Below are 16,536 nucleotides of genomic sequence, written 5' to 3' on the forward strand. Positions count from 1 at the left end.
GCCATCCTCGGCATATTTTAGGGCCAAGGGTCAGCCTGCCTGCCGCAAGATCCCGAAGAGCTAGCTGCACGAGCAACACTGGGCCGTGGTCTCGTCCGGCAGGGTGGGGGTGGGCGGCAGCCAGGCCCCACGCAATCTAACCTAATCTAAACAAGACGCCAGGCTAACTGCAAGATCTACTGCTGTTCAACGAGTCCGAAATGCGAATTTATGAGGGGCGCGCTGCCGGAGTACTACTACAGTCCAGTCCATTGGAAAGGCAAAACTGCACAGCACTGTTGAATAAGCCATCGTCCTAGACTCGTGAGAGCAATTGTCGTGTGTGAAGCATATTCGATTTATGAGAGTACATTCAGCACACCACCTCACACTGACGTCACACGATCTAGTCCTCTACTCTGCACGAGAGCCCAAGAAGCCGATGGAAAGAATATTACTGATGCTCTCACCCCAATCGACTGACCAACTTTGTTTACGGGCACCAAAAGAATCAGCCTGCAACGGCATCTGGTCTACTTACTGTCTTGCGATCACCAAGAAATAAGAATCTGCGAGCAGCCGCCCAGCAGCAGCTTTAATGGAGTCAACTGAATTTTCTTATGGAGGTTTGACAGTAATAACGACTTGCTGCAGGCAGCTCGTGATCCAATCTCAATGCTAACCTCTCAAGCCACCAAGCACCACAATCTCACAACAAATTAGGATAATAAACACGTACGTACGTAGTACTGATGCTACGGATCCATTTCAGGAAGCGGTCAGCTATGCACACACGGACACCAAGTAATCCCGCCCTGGAATGAACATATTTTTTTTACACAGGACCACACACGGGTATAGACTAAACGTCTTCGCGAGATTTGATATTTGACCCTTAATCCTCGGTGTGGCACGTCCAGTATGTCAACCCGCTGCAAAGACGACGCGACGTCAGGACACGTACTGGCCAAGTGAACGAATTAGGGAGCGAGCGAGAGACGAAGTTGATGAAGCATGCGGATATACCTTATCAACACAAAAACGCATTGCAGAACCCCGGCAACACCAGTCCACACAGAAGGGCCCTTGTCTGTCAGGGCGTCTTGCACCAACAAACCCACTGATCCCGCAAGGCAGACGAATGAAACGACGTAGGCGACAAAAAGCCAAAGCTTCACCCTGCGTATTAACAAGCCCATGTCAGAATAATACAGTGTAGAATCCTTCTTGCAGAGTAAATCCCATTTACTAGCAAATTCCTGTACCCAGCAGCACTCAATGGGACACGGTGGCACCCATTTCGCTTTACCAACCCCAGGGGAACCCCGCTACAGGCCTTCATCATCAGTAATACTGATTGGGTGCTAAGATCCATAGTCGAGAGGGAAACAGCCCAGATCGTACACTAAGCAATCACTCGGTGGAAAAGGAAGTGGTCAAGCACCATTGGTCTACTATACTCTTATGGAAGTCACAAAGAGGGAGAACGAATGTGACGATGCAATCACATAGTACAATGCTAGCAACTACAACGTTCTTTCGATCAAAAGCATTTCATCAGTTTGAGATTTTGCACAACATAAATGAATAGATGATCCATAAAATGAAAACCCTTAACCCTGCACTTGAACCTGAACAAGTAAATCTTCAACATTCCGGGTTTGCCTAGACTGTGCCTACATTTTAAGATTCATCTTGTTGCAAGATATCCGTGTGGCTTCATCTGCTAAGGCCTAGGATCCCACTTAGCGATTATATTTCCACTTATGTTGACAGTGTAATGTTCCTACTTGCTTTGTTCCTCTAGGGGCTCAACCCCATGTCGTAAATATCTTTACTTATATATATATCATACTCTCCTACTGTTTTTCTTCTTACAAAAAGCATGTGGCTTCTTTCAAATTTCTTGAAGCAGTTTTAGCTAATCCTTGCATTGGCTTTGTTATGGCTTAATGAAGCTTAAAATATTTGCAGAATGCGCAGCACATCAGTTGAGAAAAATTAAACACATTCCTTTGTCTCCAACATATAAAATGTTATACAAAGAGACTAGTTTTAACATATCGAAAACCTAGAGCCATAAAAATAACTTAATCAAGCATTCTAACTCTGATTTTGGTCAGGTTGCAACCATAGGTTTGGAATAAATTATTCTGATCGTTCCCTATGAATATATACAAACATAACTACATAGAAACTAACCACAATAAAATCAAAATGTGATACACGGGTCTAAAATTTTAGAAAAATGGGCTTCACAACAATTAGCATGCAGATTTAATAAGCCGAATCTGGCAGAACTATAGAACGGCCAAAGAGTGAAGTAGACACTTGAAGTCCTAACTTTCCACATCTACCAACAACAATTTTTTACACACGCATGATATTTAGAAGAAAATAGGTGAAACTGCACTTCTTTTTTTATCTTGCTCAGGAAGTCGCGCAGCAGAAAGTTGAACAGAGGAAATTAATGTATACAACTATAATTCAGAAATAAATCCAAATAAGCATAAGTTATAACTAGTTATTTTCAACCAATAAGAGTTTCACTTTGAACCCAACTGCAATGGTATCACATTGCCACATGGATTGTCATGGAAAAAGCTTGTCTTGAAAGGCAAGCCACAGTAACAGAAAGGTAAGAAAATATGTAGTAGGTGTTTGGCACATGTTAAATTAAATGTCAAGGAAAACAGGAATATGATAGAAACAGAGTAACATGCAATGAAGATCGAGGAGCAGTGCTAATAGGGAAATAATGAGGACCATTAGCAATAGAGAAACCAATGCTACCCTCATGAGATATACTAACTGTTTTGGCTGTCAGAACCATCAAAAAGAGAGGTCGCACTGTTGACTTACATACTTATTTGTCCAAGCACATCCATGACCACCCAAAGAAGCCTTAATATGACTTCTCTAAACCATTTAGACTCATATAATCAGATTAGTCAGCCCTTAACATATGGTCAGGCCTGAGATGACTTAAGAACCTAACCTAGGTCCAAGATATCATGGCTTTTCTCTTTTGACACAAGAATAGTCAAGGTACCTAATCAGTTTTGTTTCATCCAAAATCAATGGGTTATTAACTAAAATAACCCATCACAAGTTCAGTGTGTGAGATTATAATCATAAAATATAACTAACTTTTCAGTCGTGCAGTTAACGTGTATACAATATACATTCAGGGTTCAATTCAATCATCTAGATTACAGTAACCTATTCTTTGGTTGGTTAATATGCAGTAACTAGAATTCACTGATCAATTCGATAAACCGGTGCCAAATCGAGCAGTAATCTGACCTCCACTCGGAATCATCCCCGTAGGACGAGTAGTAGTCGTTCCCGATGGCATCCTTGTCGACGCAATTGAACATGAGCGCGGCCAGCGACGCGAAGATCCCTGCGAATCCCCCACAGAGACCCGTCAATTCCCGACCTCGGAGCCGCGACACGAATCGCCAAAAGCCTGGGGAAGCGGGAGGGAGGGGATCTGGTTACCGGGCAGGTAGTGGATGAAGGAGACCTGGACGGCGCTGCAGACGACGGCGTCGACCCAGAACCACCAGCCGGCGCCGAAGAGCGCGCCGGCGACGCCCGGCCCGATGATCCCCCACAGCATCGCCAGGTTCTCCATGGCCGCACCAAACCCTCGCCTCCACCAACTCCGCGGAATCCCCTCGCTTCGTTGCTTCCTTCCTTCTCGCCTTTTCTTTTCTGCCGATTTCCTCTCCTCTTCCCTTCTCTTTTCTTTTTGCGCCGAGAGGGGGTTGGATAGGTTGTTGGGCTTTGACTCGGACTCGGTTGATTAATCGGGCCCAATGGGGCCTCACATGTTAATGGGCCTGATGGGCCAACAAGTGATGGACCAATCGGTGGTGTTCCCTAAAAAAATCTGGGAGAGGAAGGAGGTTGTAAGTGTGAGCAGCAGGAAGAGGTGACAATGGCGCGAGGTGGCGCGTGGGCGGTGGCGGCGGCGGCGGTGCTGTGGTGGATGGCGGCGGGCGCCGGGGCGGTGTGGCTGGAGATCGCGCCGTCGGGGACCAAGTGCGTGGCGGAGGAGATCCGGTCCAACGTCGTCGTCATCGGCGACTACTCCGTCCTCTACGAGCACCAGCAGGCCCATCCCACCGTCTCCGTCAAGGTAATTCATTTACGTACATTTATTTACATACTCCGCCCGAACGATCGGTGCATAAATGCAATGTGGGAGGTTATAAAATGGAAGGATTTAACGTTCAACACTGCGAAATAAATGATGAGGGTTTGCCGCGGGTGAACCATCTCCCCCGTTTTTTTGGAAAAACATGGCAGGACTGCTGCCACTTTCATTGATAGCTTAAATTTACAGTGGCTGGATTGGGTTCGCATTCTAGTATATTCGATCGGAAAGGGGAGAAGGCAATGAATTTACAGAGACTGGGTTGATCTGTTAATGGTGAGGACCCTTTGCAAAGTTGCAGAGTGCAGATGTCATGGAGAATATTGAACGAGTCACCGGGGGTAGAATCGGTTGGTAAAATCGTCAGGAAATTGTAACGAGTCATTGGTGGCTATTACCAATTGGAAAGTCATTGATTCATTGGGATATCTCTACATTGATCTGGGGCTCAGGTGCTGGTTGTACTGAAAAACATTTGGTACCTTTATTCATTTTCAAAGATACTGGTACATGTGATTATTTCACATTGTGCGTGTACACATAAAAGGAACAAGCTAGAAAACGTTTTGCTAGTGCAAATATATAAGGAATTTTTTAAACATTCTATATGATCCATAGTTTACCAGAGGTGTGTTTTTGCTTTCAACCAGGGCTCATTATCATCCTTCAACATTGAATTCACTGAAATAAAATACATGATGGGGCAGAACGATGATTCAATTTGTCCTGGCGCCTTATCCATTTTTCTGTTATATCTGGAGTTTTTACATCGACATTGAATTGTATGTGTTGTTTTGAAATTATCTTTGTTTGATTTTGGTTTTCACCTTGTATCCATGAAAATTGGAGTTGATAGTTCAAAATTTTCCTTTTCTTGCATGTTCCATATCAAAAATACGTTGGCTAAAGGGGGAAGGACACCTCCTTTAACTGTCCACTGTTAGATAAAAGTGAGATCTCTCTGCAAATTAACGCGGATAGCAGCCCACGGGTGGGTGGGTTCAGCACCTTGAATTCCAGCCACTAAGCTAGGGCTGAATTCTCAAGCATGTGCCATATCATGCCTTACAATCACATGGTTTTGATGTTTTAGTGCTTTACTGAAGGAAACAGAAGATCATAAATAGAGAGAATCTGCAGTATTTTAGTTCAGTCTGAGTCATAACTAGGAATAGGAAGAACTAATAAGGACTTGGGAATCGGGAGGCATTGGAATTATGATCCACCTTCTACTATTCTATTAGCTGTAACTTTAGTTCCATAGTTGCATCACATGATATTATTGCATACCTTATATTCCTGTACTTATGCAACGTGTGTGTGTGTGCAAGGGCAGTAGAATTCCAAAAAAAGTATCCCGTCACTAGGCTTCCTTCCACGTTTTATCATTCAGTTTTAACAGTATATTTATTTCCCCTTGTAATTTCTTGGAACTGACTCCAATTTGTGTTTTCTTGACTCATTTGTATCCGTTTTGATGTACATTATTCTTGCAGATCACATCCCCTTTTGGGGATACCATACACAAGAAAGATAAGGCTACAGTGGACCAATTTGCATTTACCACATCAGAAGCAGGAAATTACTTAGCTTGCTTTACAGTTGACAGTGATAACAAGGGTTTGGTGGTGAAACTAAATCTTGACTGGAAAATTGGTATCGCGGCAAAAGATTGGGATGCTATTGCTAAAAAGGAAAAGATTGAGGTGAAGTACATGAAATTATGATGGTATACCCATCATTTTTCAATTTCGTTGTTTTCCTCGTTTGGATGACAGTAATTTTCCTGAATAGGGAGTTGCACTAGAGTTGTTTAAGCTTGATGAATCTGTCCAAACAATCTACGAAAATCTGCTCGTGCTGAGGACCAAGTAAGTCAATGCACTTCTCCGGTCATGTTTCATCAATTTTGTTGATACCAAAAGGTTTAACTACTCCGTTTGATAATATTGTTCTTAATGCAGAGAATCCGACATGAGAGATGTCAGTGAGGTGACGAATGCTAGGGTCTTATGGTTGAGCATGATGTCGCTCGGTGTTTGCATTTGTGTTTCAGTTATGCAGCTGGTGCATCTAAAACGGTACTTCCGAAAGAAGAAGCTCATCTGAGATTATATACTCCTCTGCAGCATACATACATTCTATGCTCTATTTAGTACTAGCTGAAATATAATAATTTTGCCAGAATGGATGTTAAGCAATTATGTAATAGAATGATAGCATGTTCTCACCTAATCCCAGGTTCAGATAAGATGGTACTGCTGCCACTCTTCATGATCAACTTACCACTATTACAAAACAAAATGCAAGTACCAATTTTATGATGCTACTAGGCACTGGCCCCCTTGCCATAACCAAAGAAACTCTCTGTAATCACTCTGTGGTAAGCTTTCATGGATGAAATCTGCGAGGTTCTTTCCAAAGTTACTCTTGAACGCCAACTTGATCTCGTTTATGCCGACGTCGTCGCTGCCCAAGATAGCCCTCGTAACCAACCTTTTATCAGCTTCTGGGCGTTGCATACTCCTCTGCAGTAACTGACAAGGCCAAGAATAGAAGAATGAGTCAGGGACCAGCGATGTAGTAGTACAAATTCAAGTGCAGAACTGCTTGCTTTCTGCTATTCACCTTACAGTAATACTTGGAAGGAGTGTAGATGCACTTGACAACAACTCTCAGAGACTCTTCAAAATCGCCAGCCAAATTCTTCTTCAGTGCCTGCAGACATACACATTCATGATTGGCCAAGAGGTTCACCAGTGTTCTTCTGTTAAGTGGAGATCATCAGGCCAACCAGCCAGGCCATTGAGTCTGCTTACTTTGGTGAAGTCATGCCCATATATGTGCTTGTAGCTGCAGAGCGCCAGCCTGAGCTGTGGGATGCTCCTCTTGCTGAACATCTCGAGGATGGCGGCCTCGTCGACCGATCCCGTGCCGCCGCCGTTCTTGGCGTCGTACAATCGCCTGGCGTCGCATTTCGCGATGTGCCGGCTGGGTTCATCGTGGTGCGACTTGTGGGAGGTTGCCAGAGCTACCAATAGCTGCTCAGACCACGATAGGAAAACCCGGCAAGGAGTGAGCTACCTTTGCTAAGTAGAGACGGAAGAAAAGTGGCTGAAACTAGAACGAGAAGCAGGGGGTGGATAGGACAGGCATACTCTCTGATAAGGGTGCGAGGGGTCGGTGACCATGTCCTGCTCCAGGTTCTTCTTGAACCTGGCCAGGTACGCCTGCTTGGTGAAGAAGAGCTGGTCCTGCTTCCGCCGCGTGAAGACCTCGACAAGGGCGCGGTAATCGGCCGCCGCGCCGCTCTCGATGGCGTCCCTTGCCATGATCGCGTCTCGCTCCGCCAGGTCAAGCATCCACAGGTAGAGCAGGTTGCAGAGCTGGAGAGGGAGGCCATGCTGAGACTGAAAGCAGAGTACGTTGAGACGCCCTGCCTACCTGTTATGCCCTTTGTTTATCTTATTATTACCTCGTTGTCCTGATTGGCCGTGAGGGTTTTATGGAGCCTGCCGGCGAGGTCCTCGCCGAACATTGCGCGGTACGTCGCCTTGATCTGCTGCCTCTCCGACGCGCTCCGGTGAGCCAGGAGGCGGCTCAGGCGGCGCGGCTCGTCGCATGCTCCGTGGATCTCTCTGCACTCGTTCTCGAACCCTGCGGCGGCAGGAGAACGGGCAGCCATGCTCGGCACTTCAGCGCCGTGCTGAGGCTTTCGATGTGTGAACCACGGCTAGTGCAGAGATGCATAAGGGAGAGAGGGAGAGAGAGCCATGTTGTTCTTGGCTTCCTTTTAATGGAGGAGGGGAGGAGAAAGGAAGAAAGTTATCTGGAATTGGCCAGAAAAGGGAGCAATGGAAAGGAAAGGGGAGGGAAATGTGTGTCCTACTCAGCATCGGTTTTCAGTGATCATGGGGATATTGACTTTAAGGCCTTTTTTGCTTGGACGGAATGTGAATTATTATTAAATCAGTCACCCTGAAGTCATGTCCTATGATGGCAGAGTACTAAGCATTCCTGAAGGAAGAAGAAAGGAAGAAAGTTATCTGAATTTAGTCAGAAAAGTAAGCGATGAAAAGGAAACCAGGAGGCAGATGTGTTGCCCTACTCAGCATTGTGGTTTTGAGTGCAGTGAGAGGGTTTTCGGCGCTCATGCGGATCTTGACTTTTAAGCCCTTGTTAGCTTCTAGGGAATGCAGGTAATTAAATCAATCTGAACCTAGGCCATATGATGATCCAGTTAATGAGTGTGTAATCCTCTTAGTCCAACTTAGTCTGGGACAAAGACCATGTTACCTTGTACAAATTCCAAAGAAGAAAAAATACAGAACTAGTACATTGTAGGATGAAGTATGGATGTAGTACAAATTTCCGTGGCAACATTTCCATGGTGAACAATTACGTATCTGGCTCGGTCTCTCGAAGATGCTCAAAGGGATAGGATTGCGTGCATGTGTTTACAAGTATATGAATGTGTGCGCGTGTTGTGAGCGTCTACGTATGTGCTTTGATTCTCAGAAAGAATAAGCCGGAAGTTACGCATACAGTTTTTCATTTTCACGGCACAAAAACCGACCTTTTGTTTTCTCCTTGGACAGTTGCAGTTCATAAAGAAAAGGAAACAGGGAGAAGCAAGTCCAGGATGTGGAGGGAGCAAAGGGCAGGCCGGTTAAGTGGTTGACAGCAGAAAAGATCCTACGTGCCAAACTGAGCAAGACGTAGTAGATGGAGATGTCGTAAAGTTGGCTTGGCGCACAAAGGTTTTTCAGAGAAAGGAAGACGCTCCTCCTTTTCTATTTTGGTTTGGTTTCTGAAGAGAGAAAGGATCGGATGGCGCTGCCTTTGGTTGCCGCTCGACATAAAATTCGTCGCCGAGGCTGCTTTTGCGGCCGAGCCGACGGTGACTGGCCGTGTGGTGTGGTGGTATATCTGGTGGCACCCATGCCCATGGGATAGTCGTGCGTGGACTCCCACCCGGTGGGCGCTGACTCGGAACCCCTCGCTGCCTTCCGCTCATTTCTTTTGCTCTTGGCCGAATTTTCGTGTCCTCATCACGGAACTGGGACGCGCCACCTCTTTCTTTCCAGCTCCAAGTCGGTGCGCCACGTTTGGTTTGTTTTCTTTTCCTTGGGAAAGCACGACCCGCCTATAGTAACACTGGATGACTGGAGGGTGTCACGGTTTGTATCCATCTTGCCGCCGTGGCCACGAGTGCAGCAGAGTGTGGTGCTTTCTGTCTCATGGTCACGGCCACCACCGGACGAGACGAGAGGACGTCAACTATCGTCTGGGGCAGCAAGGCTCCACCAACAACCTGCATCTTTGCATGGCGGGCTGCAAGCAGTCCTATGGAGCTTGACAACCTTTGCCCTGTTTGCCGTGCGGAACCAGAGGATGCATTTCATGTATTGTGTCGCTGCCCCGATGCCAGGGAACTATGGCTTGCTATGCCAGATGTGTGGCCCTTGCCGAAGCTCGGTAGTATGCATGTCAAACTATACACGGGGTCGGAATAATGGTTACTACGTACGCCATGGAGCTTGCCAGTGGACCACCGGATTTATTTTTATCATGCTATTATGGAGGATTTGGTATATACAAAATGAAAGCACGATAAGCTAGCTTCCCCGATTCAAGTATCGGTCAGATTTCTTCGAAGCTATGTCCAGTCTATCTTAATGATTGCACATGAGCCAGAGAGAGGCCCTTTGAAAGGAAAGTCAGTGGCTGTGGATTACCAACAGGAAAGAAAGCTTTTCTGTTGCTAATATGACACCGGGGAAGGCCCAATCTCCATGGACTAGACCTAAAGAAGGATGGCCGAAACTAAATAGTAAATACAGATGGATCCTTCGCGGCAGCGGACGAAACAGGAGGAAGCGGTATGGTCTTGCGTGATCATATGGGAGCAATTATTATATTCAGCGCTTGTCGCTGTCTTTTCCATTGCACCAGTGCTCTAGAAGCAGAGTTGGCTGCCATACGTGAGGGGGTATCATCAGACTTGCATTGCAAAGGAGCAGCTTGCCAATAATGATTGAAACAGACTGTCTGGAGGCTCTAACACTTGGGAAGAAAGGAGGAAATGACAGATCTTCAAATAGCTTTCTGCTCATGGATCAATGGAAATCTTGTCTTGCTCACATACGTCGTAGTCAAAATAATGTCAGCCATTTGTTGGCAGCTTCTGGTAGGACTTCGGGTTGCACTATGGTGTGGCTAGGTTCTGGACCTGATGAGGTTGTTAATCTCTGTATCTTCGATAGTAGTTTTGCTACGTGAGTAACACAAATATTTCCCGCAAAAAAAAGAGAGGATGTCCTTATTGTCGTGGCGGCGTGGGGGAGGGGTGGTTCCTTGATTGCGGATAAACGGGACGTGCATGTGCTCGTCTGCCTCTCCGCGGCACGGCACACGGCTGTCGGCCTGACCATTTCCTTTTTTTTGAGGTTTGCCTGACCATTTCCTATACGCCGCATAAAGCATTTGTTACTTCGCATCTCATAGCAAAAGCCCCCCCCCCCGCCCGCCATTCTATGAGTCGCTTTCTTTTTGCGTTTATGGCACCCCCCTCCCCCCCCCCCCCCCCCCCCCCCCCCCCCCCCCCCCCCCCCCCCCCCCCCCCCCGCGCGCGCCGATGCTGGGCCGGCCCATTTTTTTAGTTTTTCCTTTTTCTACTTCCATGCAGAAAAGTCAGGCGTGAGGTGATGCAGAAAAGTCAGGCGTGAGGTGATGCAAACTCGCGACCTCCTCTTTCTGTCTAAATTGCGCTAACCACTCATGACAACTCACTTGTCGTGTCGTGACTACCTACATCCTTTTTTCTCTTCTCTTCTTTCTTTTCTTTAATCTTCTTTCTATTTTTCTTTATTATTATTTTTGTTTTTTAAATACACGAACTTTTTTAAATCCGATGCTATTTTAGCAAATTAGCGAACTTCTTTAAAAAGATTTTTTAATTCATGATTTATTTTTTACTTTTTATTTTTTTGTATTTTTTCAAAAGTTAATGTTGACCGGTCAAACGCGATCGAGTGACCAGGAACCCAGTCGAGCGCTTGCCTTCTTCTCCACGAACGGGGGCGCGTGAGCGCCAGGACCTGTTCGGGCGTAAGGTGCCGAACGGGAGTTCCCATCGGTCTCGGCGTCGCAAGTGCCGCATGCGTGTGCTGACTATGAAGAAGGATGAAGTGCGGCAATGCGGCCAAAAGTCAGGCCGGGGGTCGGGTCCAGGGATGGGAATGGGCCGGCCCTCTGTTTTGCTCGAGGGCATGGAGTTGGCCCAATGGTCCATTGGTAACTGATCTCATGTCCCATTGTGTAACATTTGATTCGACTGGCAGAAAATAGGGAGTACTCCCTCTGTAAACTAATATAAGAGTGGTTAGATCACTATTTTAGTGTCCTAAACGCTCTTATATTTGTTTACGGAGGGAGTAGTAAACAACAACATTTTTTCAAATAACATCATTCAACGGTAGATTTTTTTTGTTAGCATTTTAGGATGTCAAGAGTTTATTTGTTCAGATAAAAACAAGGCATATATGAAGCCATTTCTATTTCTGCCATGAACACGTTAGCATCACAAGTTATCATATTTGCAACTAATCGTTGGTTGCGGCACAACTCACGCGATACTAAAAGAGAATGTAATTCTCATTAAATAAAATAGAGAATGTAATGACTCACGCTAAAAGAGTGCAGTAATTCGCTCGTGATTCAGATGAAATTCAGACTTCACTACACTTGGAGTAAGATTTATGAACTGTTCCATGAATGTGATAAGCTTTTGCAAGTTTATGATCGACCATTTTTGTATTCTAGTCATTGTGGACATTACACAACGCTTGTGGTTTTTCTATAGCAGGGTAAACAAACAGTCAGCTTCGGATTCTCAAAATCCATAGCCACAACTGATTCTCAGAATCTCAGCCATAGCTGATTCTCAGGAATCTGTAGCCCAAACAAAGGGGGCCTAAATCACAATGCCAACTCAGTTTTGACAGTAAGCAAAAAAAGCTGTTTCAGTACACACACAGAGCAGCTGGCCATTGCATTTGCATTCGTCTTTTTTTTTAATACACTGTACCTTACTTTTTTTTTCTTTTTTTAATATACTGTGCCTTACATCTCCCAGCCAGCTTGCTGGAAGCAGAAGCAGAACAAAAATTGTCCAGCTCTGAAGCAAAATGAATGAATGAATGCTCCCTCAGCAGCTGCTCTCTACACATAACCAAGCTTTTCGTGGTTTTTAACAAGCGCCTGCCAGTAGGCAGCGAAAATCGAACGGAACAGGAATTCATCCACGGTTCTAAATACAAACTCTCAATGAAACAAGAGGACTGAAACTCGGCACATCGGCGGAGCGCATTGGTTGCCACGGCATCGCCGGAGGCACGAGTCGTCACGACATCCCCACCGCGTAGAGTGCCGCGTCGGGTTGGTAGTATCTTGTATCCGTTATCTTCGACGGTGGCCAGTACCGGAACACAGATCTCCCAAGTATGTTCCTCACCGGGAGCGGCCCCCTGAAACATCACAGATCACAAAAGAAATCAGACCTGGATTCTATGCAGCTGAAGCTTATAGGATGAAAACGGAGCTTGGTTCGGAAGCATACCAGTTATGGGAGTCCAAGCTGTTGTTACGGTTGTCTCCCAGCACAAACACATACCCTTCCGGTACAAGCTGCAAGAATAACAGCAGCAATTAGCTCGCAGAAATCGGAAAGGCTGACATCTCTATAGGCATTGTCATGTATGAATATGCAAGGAGATATGCAGCGCTGGGTGAGATATTCTCTGCTACTAGTGGGCCGGTATGCGGCGCAATTGATACTTTTAATGCCAAATTCATTCCAAAATTTCAGATTCTGTTTGCTTTGAGCAAATATCAAACATTTCAATGGGATCATGTCAGCTAAGGCTCGTTTTGTCATCGCGGTGGCTTTTCATAAGCGCTTATTTATTTATATTCGCTCGTAGGTACAACAGTTGGTTAGAAAGATTTCTTCTTTAGACACTAACAGAAAAATCTTACTTGCATTAGTAAATATCCCCTAAACTAACTACAGGTCCCAGAATTCAGCTCAATTCAGCACAGCAACCGCAAAAAAAGCCTAAATGTTCAAAGATCATACAGTATAATGTACACAGCTCACAGCATACAAAATACGTAGTGGTAGAGACACTAGAGACTAGACACAGAGGATAAACATACCAATGGTTCCATCTCATAGTTGTGTGCCTCCAGCACAAATTCTTCATCTTGAAGTACCCCGTTGACCAGTAACTTGCCATCGCGCACCTATCAAAGAACCAAGCGAACAACTGTTATAGCTCGGCTCGAGCAAAGGATCAAACTTTTTGCAGCACAGCAATTACTGGTAGCAACGCAAAGAAACAAACACAAGGCACTACCATTGGGATAAAAGCTTACTTCGACGTAGTCCCCTCCCTTGGCCACAACCCTCTTGATGAACACATCACTGGAGCTGTAGCCCATATCCTGCCATAACATTGTACTCAAATTAGCATCAAATTCACTGGCAGTATGAATCATGGAAACACTGAATTGGAGAGACTGGAAATCATCATACCTGAAGAGCTGGGGGAGCACGGAAGATCACAATGTCCAAGATTTCCGGTTCCCGGAACACATATGACACCTGTGGATCACATTATTACAACAAATATCAAAAACCAAGTAGAGCGAGCAAAATGACAAACTAATCATCAGATAATCCTCCGTAAAATGTTTTACCTTCTCGGCGAGAATACGGTCCCCGACGTCGAAGGTCGGGTACATGGACTTGGACGGGATGGACCTCGGCTCGGCAAGGGAGGAGCTGTAGAGCAGCGGCACGGTCACGGCGGCGAAGGCCGTCTTGGCGTCGTCGGAGCACGAGCTCACCCACTTGGACAGCCAGTTGCTCCTGCTCATTGTGGCGCTAGCACCGATGTTCCGGGCAATTGCGCCAGAAGCAGAAGCAGAAGCTCCGGCGGTTGGAACACCGCTGAACGTCTTCCTGGAGGGACGGATCGAAGGCAGCGGTGGCGTGGGAGGAGGGGACGAGGGCGCCGAAGACGACGAGGGGGCAAGGTCGCTGCAGGGGAGCCACCTCGCGGTCTGCAAGAACGGGAGGAGGTGCGCCGGGTTGAACAGCCCGATCGAAATCGACGACGAGCCGGCCAGAGACGCGGCGCCGGAGATTCCAGCCGTCGACGACCCCGCCGTCGAACCCTGGGCGAGCACCGACAGCAACCCCACAGCGAGAGGCGGCGGCGGCTTGGAGGAAGAGTACGTCCTCGAAGGGAAAAGAGAGTGGCTTCCGGAGGCGGCAGCGGCGGTGGCGGCGAGGGCCTGGGGCTTGGGGTGGTTGTGGTCGTCGGCGGCGTCATGGCCGTCACCGCCGCTGGCCCGGAGGCGCTCGGGCTGGTGGCGAGAGGAGGTGAAGATGCAGAAGGGGCGCCAGGATCCCTCCTGGAGGAACCGGCACCCGGCGGAGGCGGAGGACCCGCAGCGGAGGCCGAGCGACGCGGCGAGGTTCTGCGCCACGTAGCCGGAGTAGGAGACGGTGATGCGGATCGCCATGGCGAGCAAGCAGAGGAGCCGTAGTGTTACCAAGAAGAGCTGGATTGGGCGGTCGGGGGAGAACGAGCAACGGGAGACGCGATCGGCTACTGATTGCAGACCATACCGGCGGGGTTCGACTGGCGGGGCGGCTGGGCGGGGGATGGCGAGGCCGCGGCGAGCCGGGGGAGAGGCCGGTGGATCGGGCGGCGCTGGGTCGGGGGAGGTGCGGCGGGGTCAGGCGGCGGCGGCGGGGGGGTTAGCTCCCGGCGAGTCGGCCTCGCCGGAGGGCGAGGTCAACGGGGGCGGTCAATGGGGTAGGCGGCGGTGTGGGTGTTGCGGGGGAGGGAAAGCGCGAAGCCGACGGGCGGGTGGTGTATATAGACGCGTGCGCGCTCACTGTTGACGGTGAGGTGGACATCCCCTGGCCCCAAGCATTTTTTAGAATTTTCCCGGTAATTACTATTGGAGATGGGTTCAACGACAGAGGAAAAGAGTGAGGAATGAGCAAACTTGGGGCATGTTCGGAGTCTCGCCACTCCGCACGACTCCGCTCCCGGAGTGGCCCGACCTTCAGTTGAAAACACGGGGTGGAGAAAAAGATGCTTCACAGATTCTCGTATTTCTCGAAGCGGTTGATTGCCGAACAGATCTTTATTACTAACTGAATCTTACTATATCGAAATTTTGGTTCTAATAACTCTAGGAAGGTACATTTCCACTATGCAAAACCGCGAGAAGAAATAATATGGATGTCTTTGCAATCGTGTATTGAGGTTTTTTACAAGATCGCATGGTCGAGAAACGTAAGAAAGCAAGAAAACACAATAATTTGATAGCAATGCAACTTAAAGCAGACAACTACAAAATATGAAAAGTGTAAATAGTTGATTCGAGTAACTCTTTAGAGTCATAATGCATATGAGCTTTTTTTTTACATCACTTTTTTGTAGGAAGTCTATGGAATGCATGGTCGAGAAACGTAAGAAAGCGAATGTATGTGAAGCAGACAACTGCAAAAATATGAAAAGTGTGAATAGTTGATTAGAGTAACTCTAGTAGAGCCGAACCATCATCATAATGTATATATGGAGTGGGCTCCACGTGCATACGAAGACCGTCAACGTGATGTGCAAGCTCAACGCCTTTGTATTCGTTGCATCCGTGTCATGGGACTCACTCGTCAATGAAACGTCAGTTTCCTTCGATCTCCCTTCGATTCCCACGTGAAATCCCCTTTGCGCCAAACAATCGGGTTGGATGACGTGCGCCTCAAAGGTTGGCTCCGAGGCGTAAATTTGAAGACTGAGAGGCCACATATAGAGGGCGCTTCATAAATTACGATGATTCTGACAGGCATGATGATTATGTTTTTGTGATTTTCTTTTTACCAAAAGCACATTAACAGTTATTATGACGATTTGTCAAGTATAAAGACTCTGTTTCCCATGTTTCCGGGTTTTTATAATTTTGCAAACCAAAAGGAAGCGCAGGGGAGAATGACGAAGATCGAGATCCTTTGGAAAAAAAAAACAAATCCTTTTTTTTTCTTTTAGAATCATCCGAACCCTCCCCCCGGTGGCCAGTTTGAAGCTGCCATGGCCCATGGAAAGGCGATGGCGACTCGAAAATTTAACGGAGCCAAATTAGACCAGACAGGGCAGGCCGCGACTGCTGCCTCCCACCGCCACCTCCCGCAGAACGCCACTGTACAAATGTATGTTTATCTGTAGCTCCGTTGACGGTAACGGTAACGTAACGCAATGTTTTATGCATAGCGGCTTCGTCGCTCTATTACACCACGTGATCGGTATAGCTGC

At 47.0% G+C, this 16,536-nt stretch overlaps 4 protein-coding genes across 7 annotated transcripts; 1 reads left to right on the forward strand and 3 right to left on the reverse strand.

Moving 5' to 3' along the window:
* Nucleotides 1-578: 578 nt before the first annotated feature.
* Nucleotides 579-3,770, reverse strand: LOC123121712 (transmembrane protein 50 homolog). The gene is made up of 4 exons (XM_044541731.1): nt 3,484-3,770; nt 3,286-3,385; nt 1,006-1,158; nt 579-911 (listed from the first exon to the last, which is right to left on the reverse strand). The coding sequence occupies exons 1-4, from the start codon at nt 3,617-3,619 to the stop codon at nt 875-877; spliced, it is 426 nt and encodes a 141-aa protein (XP_044397666.1). The 5' UTR covers nt 3,620-3,770; the 3' UTR covers nt 579-874.
* A 102-nt stretch (nt 3,771-3,872) lies between these two features.
* LOC123121711 (transmembrane emp24 domain-containing protein p24delta3-like) lies at nt 3,873-6,313 on the forward strand. The gene is made up of 4 exons (XM_044541730.1): nt 3,873-4,126; nt 5,641-5,850; nt 5,939-6,015; nt 6,109-6,313. The coding sequence occupies exons 1-4, from the start codon at nt 3,926-3,928 to the stop codon at nt 6,251-6,253; spliced, it is 633 nt and encodes a 210-aa protein (XP_044397665.1). The 5' UTR covers nt 3,873-3,925; the 3' UTR covers nt 6,254-6,313.
* An 18-nt stretch (nt 6,314-6,331) lies between these two features.
* Nucleotides 6,332-8,013, reverse strand: LOC123121710 (annexin A13). Of its 3 annotated transcripts, none has more exons than XM_044541729.1 (5): nt 7,620-8,013; nt 7,303-7,554; nt 6,964-7,185; nt 6,778-6,862; nt 6,332-6,681 (listed from the first exon to the last, which is right to left on the reverse strand). In XM_044541729.1, exons 1-5 carry the CDS (start codon nt 7,827-7,829, stop codon nt 6,647-6,649), a joined length of 804 nt encoding a protein of 267 aa, XP_044397664.1. In that variant the 5' UTR covers nt 7,830-8,013; the 3' UTR covers nt 6,332-6,646. The 3 variants fall into 3 exon arrangements, with proteins under 3 accessions (XP_044397664.1, XP_044397662.1, XP_044397663.1); XM_044541727.1 differs by having other exon boundaries at nt 6,773-6,862; nt 7,620-8,005; XM_044541728.1 differs by having other exon boundaries at nt 6,773-6,862; nt 7,303-7,530; nt 7,620-8,001.
* A 4,159-nt stretch (nt 8,014-12,172) lies between these two features.
* LOC123121713 (thylakoidal processing peptidase 1, chloroplastic) lies at nt 12,173-15,034 on the reverse strand. 2 transcript variants are annotated; one of them, XR_006459825.1, is made up of 6 exons: nt 13,907-15,034; nt 13,743-13,811; nt 13,564-13,651; nt 13,364-13,450; nt 12,765-12,832; nt 12,173-12,672 (listed from the first exon to the last, which is right to left on the reverse strand). XR_006459825.1 is itself a non-coding variant. In XM_044541732.1 (6 exons), the coding sequence occupies exons 1-6, from the start codon at nt 14,735-14,737 to the stop codon at nt 12,549-12,551; spliced, it is 1,248 nt and encodes a 415-aa protein (XP_044397667.1). In that variant the 5' UTR covers nt 14,738-15,028; the 3' UTR covers nt 12,173-12,548. The 2 variants fall into 2 exon arrangements, 1 of the variants encoding a protein (XP_044397667.1); XM_044541732.1 differs by having other exon boundaries at nt 13,583-13,651; nt 13,907-15,028.
* Nucleotides 15,035-16,536: the final 1,502 nt, after the last annotated feature.

The sequence above is a fragment of the Triticum aestivum genome, chromosome 5D (assembly GCF_018294505.1).
Source record: "Triticum aestivum cultivar Chinese Spring chromosome 5D, IWGSC CS RefSeq v2.1, whole genome shotgun sequence".
Classification (NCBI taxonomy): Eukaryota; Viridiplantae; Streptophyta; class Magnoliopsida; order Poales; family Poaceae; genus Triticum; species Triticum aestivum.